General features: G+C 33.7%; 1 protein-coding gene and 1 pseudogene across 1 annotated transcript; both read left to right on the forward strand.

Moving 5' to 3' along the window:
• The first annotated feature begins 425 nt into the window (after nt 1-425).
• On the forward strand, nt 426-6,342 carry LOC129299098 (ABC transporter B family member 9-like; annotated as a pseudogene).
• Nucleotides 6,343-8,515: 2,173 nt separating this feature from the next.
• On the forward strand, nt 8,516-13,184 carry LOC129299099 (uncharacterized). Its single transcript, XM_054937541.1, has 5 exons — nt 8,516-8,749; nt 8,832-9,035; nt 9,347-10,041; nt 10,141-10,233; nt 12,565-13,184. The coding sequence occupies exons 2-4, from the start codon at nt 8,948-8,950 to the stop codon at nt 10,225-10,227; spliced, it is 870 nt and encodes a 289-aa protein (XP_054793516.1). The 5' UTR covers nt 8,516-8,749; nt 8,832-8,947; the 3' UTR covers nt 10,228-10,233; nt 12,565-13,184.
• The last annotated feature ends 3,655 nt before the right edge of the window (nt 13,185-16,839 follow it).

Below are 16,839 nucleotides of genomic sequence, written 5' to 3' on the forward strand. Positions count from 1 at the left end.
CATCCAAAAGGATTTTAGTTTTTAGTTTTTTTCTTTTTGTTACGTCTAGCAGAATTTAATTTGTTAAAGATAAATTCTTATTTCTAAGACCACTCTCTCCCTCTCTTTTCTGTTAAAATAAATTAATGCTATACCTAAATTAGATCGAGTTCGTAACAGAACCGACTAGAAGATTCTGTGCTATCCATCTCTCCTCTTCGATCGCCACTGTTCTTTCATTTCTTGTCTTTCCTACGTCACATGCATCATGCTACGTTTCTTTCTTTCTTCTCAATCATTATCGTTTAACATGTTTCGTTAACCACAGTGGAATTCTTGCTTCCTTTCTTTATTCAGTTCGCAAAATTCTGTGGCTAAAGGAGAAGAAGAAAGACATTATCAACGCAGAAAAGTTTTGGATCAGTGAGTGGCCGGACTCAGCAGCCATGGCACAAGGATCAACAGATTCATCGGGAAACCAGAGAGTTCCCTTTCACAAGCTCTTTACTTTCGCGGACCGTCCCGACGTGGTCTTGATGATCATCGGTACGATCTGTGCGTTGGCCAATGGATTATCACAGCCTCTCATGACACTGATTTTTGGGAAGCTCATCAACACGTTTGGTTCGACTGATCAACCACGCATTGTGCGTGAAGTTTCTAAGGTACACTATGCATTTAAATTACTAGACTACTGATGTATTTGCTTTTCTATTTCTGGATTTTGACTATCCCAAATGAGCATGTAGCTTCTAAGCTGTATGATGAAAAGCCAATTTTACTTTGCCACGTCACTTTTGGAAGAGGGAAGGGTAGTTTTCTCTAATTAGACTCAAAAGACTGAGAATCTTTTGTTTTCTAACTTCATCACTTTGCCTACTTAATTACTACAATCTGGATTACAGATTTTACGTGGGAAAGAAAACTAATTGATATCTGTTACTTTAGAACAGGTTGCATTACTCTTTGTATACCTGGCTATTGGTTCTGGCGTTGCTTCAAGTCTCCGTAAGATTCCTCATTCTTTTATTTCTATTTCGTTGATACTTCGCTAGTTTTAGGAAGTCATATAAATTTGTTTATCTCATAAACGTAAGCATATTGAGGAAGGTACGTAGGGCATCGTTTTCTTAAGCTTTCCAATTTGGGAGAACACGGTAAGTTCAAACTTTTGTGGAGTACATTACAAAATGCGTTTTCTTGAATGCCGCATCCAAGTTATCATTCCAAATCTCTTTAATTATATATATTGATATATTTTGAGAAAAGATGGATAAAAAACCAATACTATGTAAATAAAGATGTGATGTAAACACCACATACATTTGTATTCTTGTCTTATTCTTAATTTGTTCACAAATCCATATGAATGTAATGGCATCTCTTAATTAATTGGTGATCGCTATCTGGTAAGCCACATCTATATTTTGTGTGTTTAGTTTAAAGAAAATTACGGGCAATCTGGGAGTCATTTTTTTACATATGCCACAGAGGTAGCTAGTTGGATGGTGACAGGAGAAAGGCAAGCCGCACGGATTCGTGGTCTGTACTTGAAAACAATATTAAGACAGGATATTGCATTCTTCGACACTGAAACAACCACAGGAGAGGTCATTGGTAGGATGTCTGGTGATACCATTCTCATTCAAGATGCCATGGGCGAAAAGGTGAACCTCCTTTCCTTTCTTATATGGAAGTCGCCATAATCAAGTGTCTTGATCTTGCAAGTATTATAGTAGTCTTTTCTTCTATTCCTTACCCCCCCCCCCCAATCCTGTATTGTTCCTTATTCTAGATCGATTTAAATATGGATTAGTGGTCTGATTCCAATAGAACTCATAAGAACTTTATAACAGGTGGGGAAGTCTCTGCAACTTGCTTCAACTTTTGTCGGCGGTTTTGTGGTTGCCTTTACAAGAGGATGGTTACTTGCTCTGGTTTTGCTTTCATGTGTTCCATGTGTTGTCATTGCTGGTGGAATTTCGTCAATGTTTGTGGCAAAAATGTCAAGTCGTGGACAACTTGCTTATGCAGAAGCAGGAAACGTGGTTGAACAAACCGTTGGAGCTATTAAAACAGTAGGGCAAAAAAAAAAAAAAAATACTCATACTAAGTGTCTGAGATGTTTGAAATTGTTCTAGTGCTTGACTAGTACTTGTGATATTGAACTAGGTTGCATCTTTCACTGGGGAGAAGAAAGCAGTAGAAACGTATAATAGCAAGTTGAAAGTCGCCTATAAAACAATGGTTAAACAAGGGATGGCCACGGGGCTTGGATTTGGAGTTGTTTTGTTTATAATCTTCAGCACTTATGGACTTGCAATGTGGTATGGAGCCAAGCTGATCCGCGAGAGAGGGTACAATGGTGGAGCTGTCATCACTATAATTATGGCGCTTATGACGGGTGGAATGTGAGCGAGACCAATTTCGGTTATGGTTTATAATCTTTTCCGAGGCCCTTTCAGCTGAAAGACCCAAGCCACTGAAGACTTTTCGTTACGACAACTATTTTTTATTGAATTGATTTTTGTCAAACTGACTTTTGGCAAAAAAAATGAAAAAATAAAACTAAACACGCACTATGTTTAACATAACTTGGTGTTCATTGTTCACCAGTAGGCTCTTCATAAATATGAATGAAGTTAATAGTAAACATCTAATATGCCTTTACATATCATACTCATCAATCTTTTATCATGCAACACAACCTTATGTACCTTCCTTACGTCTTTGTTATCTTATTGAACCAGGGCACTGGGACAGACATCGCCAAGTCTCAATGCATTCGCAGCAGGTCAAGCTGCGGCATACAAGATGTTTGAGACTATTGAAAGAAAACCCAAAATTGATGCTTATAACACTAATGGGGCTGTCTTGGAGGACATCAAGGGAGATATTGAACTTAAAGATGTTTATTTCAGATACCCTGCAAGGCCAGACGTGCAGGTTTTTGCTGGATTCTCACTGCATGTTCCAAGAGGCACGACCAGCGCTTTAGTGGGTCAAAGTGGAAGCGGAAAGTCAACTGTAATTAGTTTATTAGAAAGATTCTATGACCCTGATGCTGGTGAAGTATTTATAGATGGTGTTAATTTGAGGGACTTCAAACTTAAGTGGATAAGAGAAAAGATTGGGCTTGTTAGTCAGGAACCGATGTTATTTACAGGTACCATCAAAGAAAATATAGCATATGGCAAGGATAATGCAACTGATGATGAAATAACTACAGCGACAAAGCTTGCCAACGCTGCAAAATTTATCGACAAAATGCCAAAGGTATATCAAATTCTTTAGTTTTAACTTTTAATGATAAATGCACAGTTTTGGAATCTTAGAGAATAATTATAATACTTAGTCGATATTTGTTTCACTGTTTGCAGGGACTTGACACCATGGTAGGGGAGCATGGAACTCAACTTTCCGGGGGACAAAAGCAACGGATTGCCATTGCAAGGGCAATTCTGAAGAACCCTAAAATCCTCCTTCTTGATGAAGCAACAAGCGCACTAGATGCTGAGTCTGAACGCATTGTTCAAGATGCATTGGTAAATGTCATGTTAAACAGGACCACAGTGGTTGTTGCTCATCGTTTGACAACTATTAGAAATGCTGATGCAATAGCAGTGGTGTATCAAGGGAAAATAGTGGAAAAAGGTTACATTACCTACTCTTATGCATTTTATTCTTTTTTTTTTTTTGGGCCAAATTTCATTCACATATGAATACAGCACCGCGACTAATTTTATTGTTAAAATCCTTGAACTCAAAATAATTACATATACACTTTGTCATTTTTCTTCTATTAGCAGGAACTCATGATGAGTTAATCCAGAATCCTGATGGTGCTTATTCTCAGCTTGTTCGTCTCCAAGAAGGTGCAGATAAAGCTGAAGCTGGAGAAAAATCGGAAACAGATAAGGCCACTACCAGTTATATAGACAGAAACATTTCTTCCTCTGAGAACCAAAAATCATGGTTGAGATCATTTAGAAGAATTTCATCAGGAAGGCAATCTTCTCACTCACTTAGCCTTGATCTAGCTAATCGAACTAATACATATCCTTCTGGAGAAGGTGATGATCCTGGAAAACCCAAATCTGCAAATGTCAAGCGGCAAGAGGTTTCCATTATGCGCTTGGCCTATTTGAACAAAACTGAGATTCCTGTGTTATTGCTTGGATCAGTTGCAGCTGCAATACAAGGCCTAGTTTTCCCTATATTTGGCCTCCTGCTTTCATCAGCTATTAGAATGTTATATAAACCACCTGAACAAATGAGGAAAGAATCAAAATTTTGGGGAGTTCTTTATGTGATTTTGGGTTTAGTTTCTTTAGTGACTCTACCGTTACAAAATTACTTCTTTGGAGTTGCTGGTGGAAAATTAATAGAACGAATTCGTTCTTTGACATTTGAGAAGGTTGTGCACCAGCAAATCAGTTGGTTTGATGATCCTGCAAATTCAAGGTAAATTAACAAGTTATTATAGGAGTTATTATGCTTTAATTTCTATCATTCATCAAACTCAAATGTTTCTCATCTTCCAGTGGTGCAGTAGGTGCAAGGTTATCTACAGATGCCTCAACTGTGAGAAGTCTTGTTGGCGACACCTTGGCCCTTATTGTGCAGAACATAGCAACAATAACAACAGGCCTCCTTATAGCATTTTTAGCTAATTGGAGACTCTCTTTTGTGGTTCTTGCTGTGTCACCTTTGATTCTTTTGCAAGGAGTATTTCAGATGAGGTTTCTGAAAGGGTTTAGTGCAGATGCTAAGGTTAGCCTTCTTAGTTCTTACTTTCTTTATTGCCAATAAAATCCAAAGGGTTTTATTTTGGACACTTATTTTTTGTTTTGTTTTCCTGTTGTAGCTGATGTATGAAGAGGCCAGTCAGGTGGCAAATGATGCAGTTGGTAGCATTAGGACTGTTGCATCATTCTGTGCTGAGCCGAAGGTCATGGAAATGTATAGGAAGAAATGTGAGGGGCCAGAAAAATAAGGCATTCGACTAGGTTTTGTTAGCGGTGTTGGTTATGGCTTCTCCTTCTTTGCTTTATACTGCACAAATGCCCTGTGTTTCTACGTAGGATCCATCTTTGTAAAGAAAGGGTTAGCAAATTTTGGACAGGTTTTCAAGGTATATCACTAACGGACTGTCTCCACATATTTGTTTTGCTGCTTTTGATATGGTTCTTACTGTAGGTTACTTGCAGGTTTTCTTTGCTTTAACGATTACAGCAATAGGGGTTTCCCAGACGAGTGCCTGGGCACCAGACACCAACAAGGCCAAGGACTCCACAGCTTCAATATTTAAAATCCTAGACAGTAAACCCAGCATTGACTCTAGTGGCGATGAGGGCATGACATTAGATTCTGTGAATGGTGAAATTGAACTCAGAAATGTTAGCTTCAAATACCCAACAAGGCCAGATGTTCAAATTTTCAGAGAACTGAACCTAACCATACCCTCTGGAAAGGTATTCAATCAACATGACTTCAAGGTTTTAGATTGAATAAATAGCATTTTCTTGCCAAGACTATATGATGTAATTGCATTTCTTATGTCTTTTTCCTAGACTGTTGCTCTGGTTGGAGAAAGTGGCAGTGGAAAATCTACAGTTATAAGTCTCCTTGAGAGATTTTATGACCCTGATTCTGGACAGCAGATGGGTTTGGTTAGTCAAGAGCCAATTCTTTTCAATGAAACTATCCGAGACAACATAGCTTATGGCAAAATAGGAGGTGCAAATGAGGAAGAGATAGTTGCAGCAGCAAAAGCAGCCAACGCATACACGTTCATAAGTTCACTTCCAAGTGGATTTGACACCTTTGTTGGGGAGAGAGGCACACAGTTGTCAGGAGGGCAAAAGCAGAGGATAGCCATTGCAAGAGCCATATTGAAAAACCCAAGAATCCTTTTGCTTGACGAGGCAACCAGTGCATTAGATGCAGAGTCTGAACGTGTAGTTCAAGAAGCCTTAGACAATGTTACGGTGAATAGAACTACTGTAGTGGTAGCTCATCGTCTCTCCACAATTAAAGGTGCCGACGTCATAGCAGTAGTGAAGAATGGAAAGATTGCTGAGAAGGGAATCCATGACTCCTTGATGAAGATTAATGGTGGTGTTTATGCTTCGTTGGTCGCTCTGCATATGAGTGCATCATAAGAGGAAAATGCAAGTCTAAAGTGCCTTGCTTGATATCATGGCATGCGTAACGTTAAATAATAAGGATGGCGAATAACTTTCAAGTCACTAAGCTTTACGTTTCCTCTTAAAATGAGAAGTTGCGGCCACTGATTAGTGAGGGACCTTCAAATCTCAAAAAAGAGTTATTAAAATTTGAGCCTTTTTTTTTTCAAGCCAATGTACTCGCCCATCTCAAATTATAAAATAACATTAGATAAATTTTTTTATCTCAAAATATAAAATAATTTAAAAAAATTAAGGTATTATTAATTATATTTTTTCATTATTACCCTTCAAGTGAACAAAATTGAGATGATATTGTAACGTAATGATTAAGTGTGTAGGGATATTTTTAAAAACTTATAGTTAGTTTTTGAAAATTAAATTTGTAAGGTATCATAATTACATTTTATTGATATGTGTAATGTTGTTTTAAATTATTTTAGAATTTGGGATGGATGAATTACTTATTTGTTGGGAATATGGTATTTGATTTCACTCTCCTGTGCAATTATTATGTTTGAAAAACAACTTAGAATACACATTAAAATTGAATTTGGATCTCACGCATGTCCCAACTACACGCATGGAATGAGTGGCACTACATGGCAAAATCTCTTGCTCCCAGTAGAATCAACAGCCATAAAAATTTTATAGAATCAGATATAGTTTTCACCCAATCTTTCTCTCTGCCAACACTTTACATTATTTTCTTCTTCGCGTCTTTCGCTTCATTCCTAGAAAACTTAAGGAAGATTGTGTTTCTTTTTCATTTTATGGGGTGCGGAAGTGAGAAGATGCAGAATCAAAGAGACATAGTTTACATACCGCTCAAAGGTCCCAATAGTCCATGTACGACCTTCTTCACTCCGAACAACGTCCCAACATCTAAAAGTTCATTGTTTCAAGTGAAAAAAAAAACACTAAAAATACTGAAACTAGCAATGATATTATTGAAGAAAAAATAGAAGAAAAACAAGGTATAAAGAGGTGTGTTCTATGTGTATCCTCTGTTATCTCTTTGGACTTTGGTTAAGAATCTCGAGCAAATTATCAATTCCAAAAGATATGCGGGAAAGAGGGATCAAAATTAATACATGATAGCACCAAACGAGGAAGGAGATTAAATATGCATCAGCCGAAAAAAAGAGAGAGAAGAAAATTAGTTAAATACCGAATTTGATTCTATAAAATCTTTATGACCATTGATTTTATTAGGAGCAAAAAATTTTTTTACGTGGTGCCACGCAAATGGGATCCACATCCTTAAAGATTTTAAATATTATCTTATCAAATTTAATCATTATTAGATTCAATTCAAGTTAATTCTCTCATTACAATTTTTTCTTCCACAAGATTTGAATCTCAACTTGTCAGTACAATTTTAGGAAAAAAAAAGTCAAAAAGACCAAATAACAAATATATTCAAGCATAAGAATCAAAATTTTAAAAAATAAAAAATCTTTTAAAGGAATTAGGTTTTGGATAAGAAAAGCACTAAAATGTTATGATTTAATATTGATTTGACATTTGTCCAAAAAAAAATTGATTTGATATTAAAAAAAATTAAAGAGATTGCATGGTAAAGAATTAATCATATTGGCACACATCTAATCTTACTTTTTAATATACAATGAGACTCACCACAAATATTCATTATATTTTATGCTTTAAAGTACTATTGACAATTTGACATGCCGTTGGCAAAAAAAAAAAAAAAATATATATATATATATATATATTGACATACCAAGAATATTTACACTGAACATACCGAATTTAAAATGAAAGTACGAAACTGTGCAGGGAAATACACAGAAACAGATCAATAATTCATGGAGTATTATCTAATTTGCCTTTTGATTTGTTTTGAGATAATTCTGTCAAAATTTGGTTGTCTTATTAAATTCTATTAAGTTACTAAAAAAAATAAATATTTGAATTATATATATTATTGATATAAAATTTAAATAAGGAAATTAAATATTTCCCCACAGTAACTACCTAACTATTCTCTGTTCAGAAAATTTATATATAGAAAATGAAATATAAAAAAAAATTGATGAGATTTGCTTCTATTTTTGCTCGAAGAATGAATTAAGAAAATTTTTTGGTCAAAAAAAAAGAATTAAGGAATTTTTTTTTACATATCCTTTTTTTAGAAAACGAATTTGTCTCTTCCTTGTGGAGATAAAAAATGTGGAAGTGGGAACCACACAAGCCCTGACAAAAATACTGAGTTGGCGCATTACAGACCTCTCGCTTTCTTCTTCTGCCACACCATAACTTGTGCAAAATCAATAAACAATTAATCAAAATCAGACAACCCAACAAAATTAAATTAAAAGGAAAAAAACAAAAATTCCTTCCGCCATTACTCTCACCTTCTTCTTCCTGTATTCTTTGATTCTTCCCATTTCCACCTCTTGCGAATATTTTCTCAAGTTTGAAACTTTAACTCAAATCCACCACGTCCTCTTCTCGCTGCATTTATTGCTACTCCAACGAGCGCGACGATGGTAGAAGATGCACTCACTCAGTGACCTCCTGGTGTCGTTCTTGCATTTCTCAGAAAACATCTTTCTGTAAATCCCTGTTCTTTTGATTTATTTGAATTATTGGCACGACAAGTCTCATTCTTAATCTCATTCTCTCCAACACAAAAAGTGAGAGAAAGAGATACACACACACACACACACACACTCAGGGGCCAGAGTATTGAGACGGAACGGAAACACCCCACGATCTGTGGCGTGTCATTGTTTACCTAACAAAGCCTAATCATGCCATCAGCTTCTAGGAGGAGAAAGGCTGCCAAGAAAAAGAAGGTAAAGGAGGCTAATATCAACCCCTCAAGTGACGGCCAACAAGGTACTTTATCAAGGCATGCATAACTGGCAAGCAATCATGCGTTCATGCTTTTCAATTATTGATTATCTGTGCTTGTTGCCTTTTCTTTTACACCTTTTTTTTGGTTAATTGGGTATTTGTGTATCTGTTATTTCTTCTTGTTTTGCTATGTATTACGAATGTGCAGCTTGTCTGTCCAGTAGTTCAAGTAGACACCGCCATACACCTTTGAACTTAATGATCGATTGTATTTGGGCAAACTGGTGCCTGGGTTTTTGTTAACGAGGCTGTTTTCTTGATATTGCTTTGTTTGATTCGATAACAAATGTTAGGAAGTGATGATTTGAAGTCCCAGGATGAGAAAGGAAGCGATGCTGGTGAGGTGAGTTTATCAGCCAATGAGTTGAGTGATTTTGAGAGCGTTGGATTTGTTAAAACAAAGGAGGACATTGTTGGTAAAATCGGTGGGGAGTTGAAATCAGAGGAGACTTCTGATGGCAAACGTGACATCATTAAGTACACTGAGTCTGCTGAAGAATCAAATCATGAGAATAAAAACTCCAATGCTACTTCAACCTACGGATCTCCATCTGAGAGGGACTCTGATTTTAAATCCTGTAATTCAATACAAGAGGCAGCAACGCCTGAGTATTTGGGTAAATCCTCTGGTTCGGCACCAGTCCAAATGATGTTCATTTCTGAAAATACGCCATTCAAGGAGATCGATGATTCAGTTAAGACAGAGAGTTTAGTGTCTGTGGAGAAAAGCAGTGATACTGAAAGTTCTTTGCCAGAGAAGCCAGCGGCTGCTAAAGTAGGAGCAGCAGATCTTGGTATGCAAAGAAATGATGATAAAGTATATCCCTCCTCTAATGAAAATGCTGGAGTTTTAAGTTTGGATGTATCTAAACAAAAGGAATATGATAGTAAATTACCAAATTCATCATATGGTAGTCCTATCCCTGAATCTACTAATGCTATAGAACATACCAAAGATTCTGAAATTCCGGAATGCTCTGAAGAGCAGGTATTACATTTTCATGATTGCAATCTTAATTCGACCCTTGCAAACGTTGTGTGGTAAATTATACTTACAACTGTTTTTCTTTAATGAACTGGTTTGCAGCCCCTAGTGGCATCGGATCCCCCAATGCGAAAGTCCTCCTGGTTGAATTGCTGTGGATTGTTTGAACTGCTAGGCTCTAACGGATAAAATCAGGTTGGGAGTCATCATATAACTTAGATTTAAATTTGTTTGAACTCTCTGGTAGCCTTAAAAAGTTTTGACATGCTATAACACACATGATTTCCTCCTATATTTCCTTTTGTGTTTTTTATCTTCTTCCTTACTTTGGGGATCTAAGTAGTTTATTGTGGTTATTTATGTTCTGTAACTGCTTAAGGCCATTAGAGAGAGGTTTGGCTGAGTTTGTTATGTTCTCATTTTGTTGACCTTCCTGCATGGTGTGCATATAGCTGTTTATTGTTAGATGGATCAATAAATCTTGTGGTGACAGAAACAGCTTGATATTGTGAACGTTAACTGTGCAATATGTGATAGTCTTAAGTGTATCGTTTATTCTTGTTTCTATTCCTTATTTGTTCCTTTCTTTTAACTTTTGAGATTATCTTTCTGATGCTTTCTGTCGTTCCCTTGTGTAAATTAAAGAATATGGACTTGACTCTCGAGCATATCTCTAATCTCAAATGATTTGCAAGTGAAGAATGTAACTTCTGAGATAAACTTGTCAAGATGTTTATGTCTATGAGAACAATTATGTTCCAAGTTTTTTCAGAATGTGTTGGTAAGATTGGATTCTTTTAATGAAATCTCAAGTAATTGTAACATTAGAAGATTCGCTGCTGTTTGACTAATACAGTTGTTGTGTTCCGTAGCTGAATGAGTTTCATGTGTTACCCAGAAAACAAGGATTGATTTTGGGAATGAATTACTATTGTTCTTTCCATGCCTTCCACAAAGTAATTTGCTTTCATCTCATGGGTTGCATCTCTGTGAAATGAAACTGATGGCTGACTTATATGTTCCCTTATGATTGCTTTTGAATGCTGAATAAAGATATATCTACAGGTGTTGATCTCCATTAGGCATGACCATTTGTTGATGTATACCCCCCCCCTCTTTTTCTTGTTTGAGCACTAGTTCAACTCACTAAATGTTTGACCATGAAAGTGAGCCTGCCTTGCCGAGTTTTACATCACAAAAGATATATCTTATTGGGCTTGTTTGGTTCTATTTTCTGTTTTTAAAACAATTTTGCAGAATAGTTTTTGGAACAAGTTTTGGAAACAAAATGGAAAAAAATCGTTTTGAATCATTATTTTGGAAAACATATCTAAATTGGTGAAATAAAGGGTGAAAAAATAATTTATTTTATTAACATAATTGTCATTAATGAAAGCATGATATTTTTTATTTTTCTCTAGTTTTGCAGAACAAAAATTAACAAAACATTTAAAAGATATTCTGGTTTTTTTAGTTCTTCAGAACGACGTTTTTTTTCCCCCAGAATAGATAACAGAAAACACTGGTTGCAATTAGTGCTTCCCATCCTGTACTCCTGTTGGGGATTGGCAAAGAGAAGTAGGTTGTGATATAGAATAATGATTAGTTTAGGTCGTACCATTGTCATATTAGAGAGACCCCATTTAGAAGAAGCTCGTAGGTAGAGAGGAAAGGAGTAAGCAAGAATAGGTTGCAATTCAGTTTAGAGAATCTGTCAACTCTTATTTAGGTCAAGAACAAACTCTTAACTATAGTGTAAATATGATTAGTTGATAACTATTATCAAGTGAGCTGAGGCTTGAGGATTAGAGCCTGGTTCCCTCATAGAGTTACTTGGTAGCCTACTCATTATAGTCTATCCATAACATGTACCCAATCCATTACTTCAATACTTGTTACTAATTAATTATTTGATATTATTGAATAATTGAAACATATTCTGTTGATTAGTCTAAAATTACAACTGATCCTGCATTCATGAAATTAATTTTCCAATAGCTTGCGTTGGCCAAATCTTTAAAAAATCTAGGCACTTCTCCTGTGAATTTGCACAAATTCTAAAAGGAAGGAGCTATAATATTCATTACTTGTGAAAAGTGTGGCTTGTAAAATATTTTAACACGCTCACATTTTATAATCAAATTACTTGCAAAGGCACCCTACAAGTAAGAGGAATTTACAGAGACTAGAATAATTATGGTAGTTAATGATTTTGAGTGAGGTTATTTTTGTCTTCAAAAGTCTTCTTCCTCTTATTCTTGAGGCTGAGTGCCTCCCTCCGTTTCTTTTGACTTTCTTGGCTGTAAGACAACTATATTTCATTACCTGTTATGCTGTTCATATTCTTTTCAGCTGATTATTTAAGTGAAATGGACAATTTGCTTGTAAGTTAGATGTTGGTATGTAACTATGTGTTAACGAATTTATGATTTGTCAGAATTCCCATTACAATTATACATTCTGGGCTTGTACCTTGTAAATTGAGTTTTAGTTGATAGCTTCTGTCCTTACTGCTTCACTCTGCAGAAACATGAGCATGGGGTCTCATCTGATGGGTGAAACCTGAGAAGTCCTGGGAAGAGGATTTGATTTAAAAAAATTTCTGATATTTTGATCGAAGATGCCTCCTTTAATATTCTGCGGAAGAATAATGAGCAAGAGGTCTAATAAAGTTCATATATGATTTATATACGCTAAGGACTGAGGACTATAGCGGTAAATGTGTCAGCAACAGTAGGAGACTCAGTATAACTGAGACTTTGGACTAATTTTTGTTCATTTTGCATGCAACGTTTTTTTTTTTTTTTTGGGTCTGCCATTCGAACTTGCAATCTGTGGGCCGAGTGTGCGGCACACTAACCAACAAGCTACAAGTTTTCATGGCTGCATGCCATGTTTTTGTGTCGTCTGTTTTCTTGATTTCCAACCAGCTTTTTCATAACGTAGAGCTGTGGCCTGTGGATTAGAAGTTGGGCTTATTATTAGAAGCTGATGTGATTCTTTCATTCATGGAGAAATGTTATTTACATTAAAACAAGTATTCTAATAATTTGTGGAGTATTGTAGTTTTTAAACAAATCATGATGAAAGAATTGTTAAAAGAGAAATAACATCAAAAGGACAAAAGTATTGAGATTTATCTTCAACACATGCTTTTGCATTATTTTATATTAATTTTTTAACAGAAAAAAATAAGGCCAACTTGTTGCATGGCAGATTATGTTATCATTTTTAAAATAATTTATATATGTAAATTTAAGATTGTAGGTAAGATAGGTATTGAATGATAACAAAATAAATATTATTAGTGGGTGGCCTTTTGCGCTTATTAATGTTGGTTCAGCTATTTGACAGTCCGAACGAAAGTGGTGGAAGATGGATGGGGCAATGGAAATGTTTGGCAACTTATTTAAAAATAATTTTATATTCCCTAAAATGAAAAAAATATATTTGATAAGGTATTTTAAAAAATATTTTGGAAAATTAAAAAAATTAAATATTATTTTGAAAAATACAAAATGAAAATATTTTTAAATGTTTTAGGATTATTGTTTTTGAAAAATAAGAGAAAATGCAAAAGAAAATATGCTTTTATTATTTTTTTCTTAAAACATTTTCTACAAAACAATAGTTCTCGTAATAATAAAATAAAATAATTTCAAACAAGATTGTACATTCATTTCTTTTCATTTTTGTTGTTTTTTCTTAAAAGAAAAATAGATGATAAAATAAAATTGAAAGAGAACGTCATTATTTTTTTAATAGATGTGAATATTTCAATCCAGATTTATTTGAACTCCATCTATTTTAAATTATAAAATTTTTTAAAAAAGATTCGGTGTCTCAAAATATAAAATACTTTAACAAAAATAAAGTTTATTATGAATATTTTTTTTTAATATTATTCTTTTTATATATTATCTCTTTTTAATATTCTTTTACAAATGAAGCTTTAAATGAATAGTATTTTAAAAATTTATATTTTTATATTGAAAAATAAAATTGTAAAGCACATTTAATAAACTTATTGATACATGGATTTTATTTAAAAATATATTATAAATTGAGAAGGAGGCATTATTATGTAAATAATTTGCTGCATTTGGACGTAAGAGAATTTGAATTTAAGTCAAACTTATCATTTAGATCCATAAAAACTTATGATGTGTTGGATTAATGGAAATTTGGATTTAGATTTGGATTTTAAAACCAAATTTTTCATTTGATTACACAAAAAAATTATAAATTTTTAAAGTCTATTTTAAATTATAATTCCTTTATAATTTGAAATTTCTCTATGCCCTAATCATTTAAAATTTTAAACACTTTAAAACATTTTTTTTAGTTTTTTACTATTAATACTTCTATGGCTCTCATATCTTTTTTTATCTCTTGTTAATTAAAAAATAAAAATAAACTCATCATTTCTTTTTCATTTTTGTTTTGAATCTCAATTAATCTCTCTTTTTCATTTGAAATTTTTTTAACTACTTAAAACAAAAATTTTAAATACACAAATTTCAATGTGAGATTTGAATTTAAAATTTAAGTCCAAATCCATCAATCCAAAGGTTACCTTAATAATTTGGATCAAATTCAAATTTAAATTCATATTTTATTATAATTGTTTTTGTAATATCAACTCTCCTTACACTTTTAGTTATTTGAAATGCTAGTTATTCTAACTCCCACTCTTTTCATTTTAGTTCCCATATTTCTTTCATCCTTAACTTAAATTTGAAATTTTTTATATTATCAAAACAAAAGATTTTCAATACATAAATTTTAATATGATATTTAAATTTAAAATTTAAGTCTAAATCCACCTATCCTATCGAAACAGTACTTTTATGTTATTGAACAAACAGATTCTTTGTAGAGTGCAAAGTAGATTATGCTAATAGGCAATGACATCATGCCATGTAACAGCAAGCTAAGTTCAACTCTTCATAGCGACATTAGGTCCAAGCGAATCGGCGCTTGATTATATCCATTCAGCCAATACACACAATAACATAATCAAACGTAGAAAACAAAACACATGCAGGACAAAAAAAAATTCAATTAACAACTTCAAACATACATACAAAACAAAACAAATTATACCTTCCACCTTTATATTGATCAACATCTTGTGATATGGACCTTGAGATCATGATCTCACTCGAATCACTATTGAAACTAAGGGAGAAACAGGATGATCTTATACAACATGTGCTTGATAATTACAAAAGATATAGCACAAGCTATTATCTTCAGTTGAATGAAGGACAAGTCCTTGCCCAAGCAAATCCTAAGTCCTGCGGCGAAACTAATAAACTTGTATGGCAGCATGTGAACAATGTCTCTTTTCTTTTAGATCCATCTTTTTGGTTTGAATTTGATCCAAGCAATTAATCTTTTCCCCATATCTGTTCATCCCTTCCCATCGCATACAAATATATTATTACCATAGTACAAGGATTGATCTCATGTCCACTTGGAAGAATGTCATGTTTGATTGTTTACCCGGGCACCTTAGGTGCGGGAGGATACAATCTCAGAGATTCCCACAAGATGGCATGGAGATATACTTGATCTTTTACTTCCTTTTCTTTTTTGATCTCTCCATGAATCTTTGCGTCTACTGAAGGGTGTTTACCAACAAGCCAAAAGAACCACGTGAGAGCCGAAGTCATGGTATCTTTACCTGCAAAAACAAGATTAAAAGCTGTGTCTCTCAGAAACTTTTGTGATCCATGTAATATTTTCCTTCTTCCTCCCTCATCAAACATGCTAGCAAGTCAATGGCTTCTTTTCTCCTTTGCGTTGTCACTGATTGTTTTCTTTCACATTGGCCTGCCCATTTGGACTTGCCCGGAGCACTGTTAGCGTAGATGTATCATGGCAGAATGACACTTAATTCATAATTGAACCATTTTATCACGATAAAGTTCCAACCAAATTTAAAATACAAAAAAAGTCCCCTGATCCTTAATTCATTTTTTTGACTAAATTTTAAACTTTCAAATTTGCAACCCTTTTTACTTTGATTTGAAACTTGATTTCTTAATTTAATTTAAGAACACAAATGTTTTTGTAAAAACACTAAATTTTAATATTAAATTTTATAAGATTTTTTATTCATTTTCAAGAATCTGCAACTTATTCTCTTGAACTTGTAACTTTGTATCCACTACAATTTCAACTCTATATCCGTATTTTATTTATAAACATAATCTCAACATTTATTGGGAGAATTTCAATTAAGGACCACAATAGCTACTTAATTACATGTAAGATTTTTTTTTTTTGGAAATTTCAGTTTAATCTAAGGAAGAAAGTTAAAAGAATTTTGACAATGAAAAAAACAAAATACCCTTAACTTGTTAGGAAAAATAACTCATTTTTAATTTTTTTTACTTTACTTGTTAATTTACTGATATCACTTATAAATGATATTCATTGTTAGACAATCAGTAATATTAATTATTAATTTGTTAACGTTACTTGTTAATTTACTAATATCAGTTTTAAATTACTAATAGTGATGTTGTTGCTTAAGATTGAATAATTAATGTTAAGTCTTCTATAAATATAAATATGTCAATTTTATATATTTTGTAACTCATATTACTAATTAACAAGTGGAGTAAGAAAATTAACAATTAGCAATTCTACAATAATAAGTAAAGGGTGTTTTGGTTTTTTCACTGTTGAAGCTTTTTAACTTTTCTCCCTTGAACTGAACTGAAATTTTAAAATTTTTTAAACCCACTTGTAAATTAAGTAGCTGTCGTAGTCTTTAACTGAAATTCTCCC

This window comes from Prosopis cineraria, unplaced genomic scaffold (genome assembly GCF_029017545.1).
Source record: "Prosopis cineraria cultivar Desert tree isolate PC_DT_omini unplaced genomic scaffold, ASM2901754v1 PC1032, whole genome shotgun sequence".
Classification (NCBI taxonomy): Eukaryota; Viridiplantae; Streptophyta; class Magnoliopsida; order Fabales; family Fabaceae; genus Prosopis; species Prosopis cineraria.

What these genes read in the sequence shown, in the direction of transcription:
- LOC129299099 (XM_054937541.1), top strand. Translation starts at nt 8,948, where the DNA reads ATGCCATCAGCTTCTAGGAGGAGAAAGGCTGCCAAGAAAAAGAAGGTA. An exon ending in CTCAAGTGACGGCCAACAAG is followed by an intron (nt 9,036 to 9,346) that starts GTACTTTATCAA and finishes AACAAATGTTAG; the next exon opens with GAAGTGATGATTTGAAGTCC. An exon ending in CGGAATGCTCTGAAGAGCAG is followed by an intron (nt 10,042 to 10,140) that starts GTATTACATTTT and finishes ACTGGTTTGCAG; the next exon opens with CCCCTAGTGGCATCGGATCC.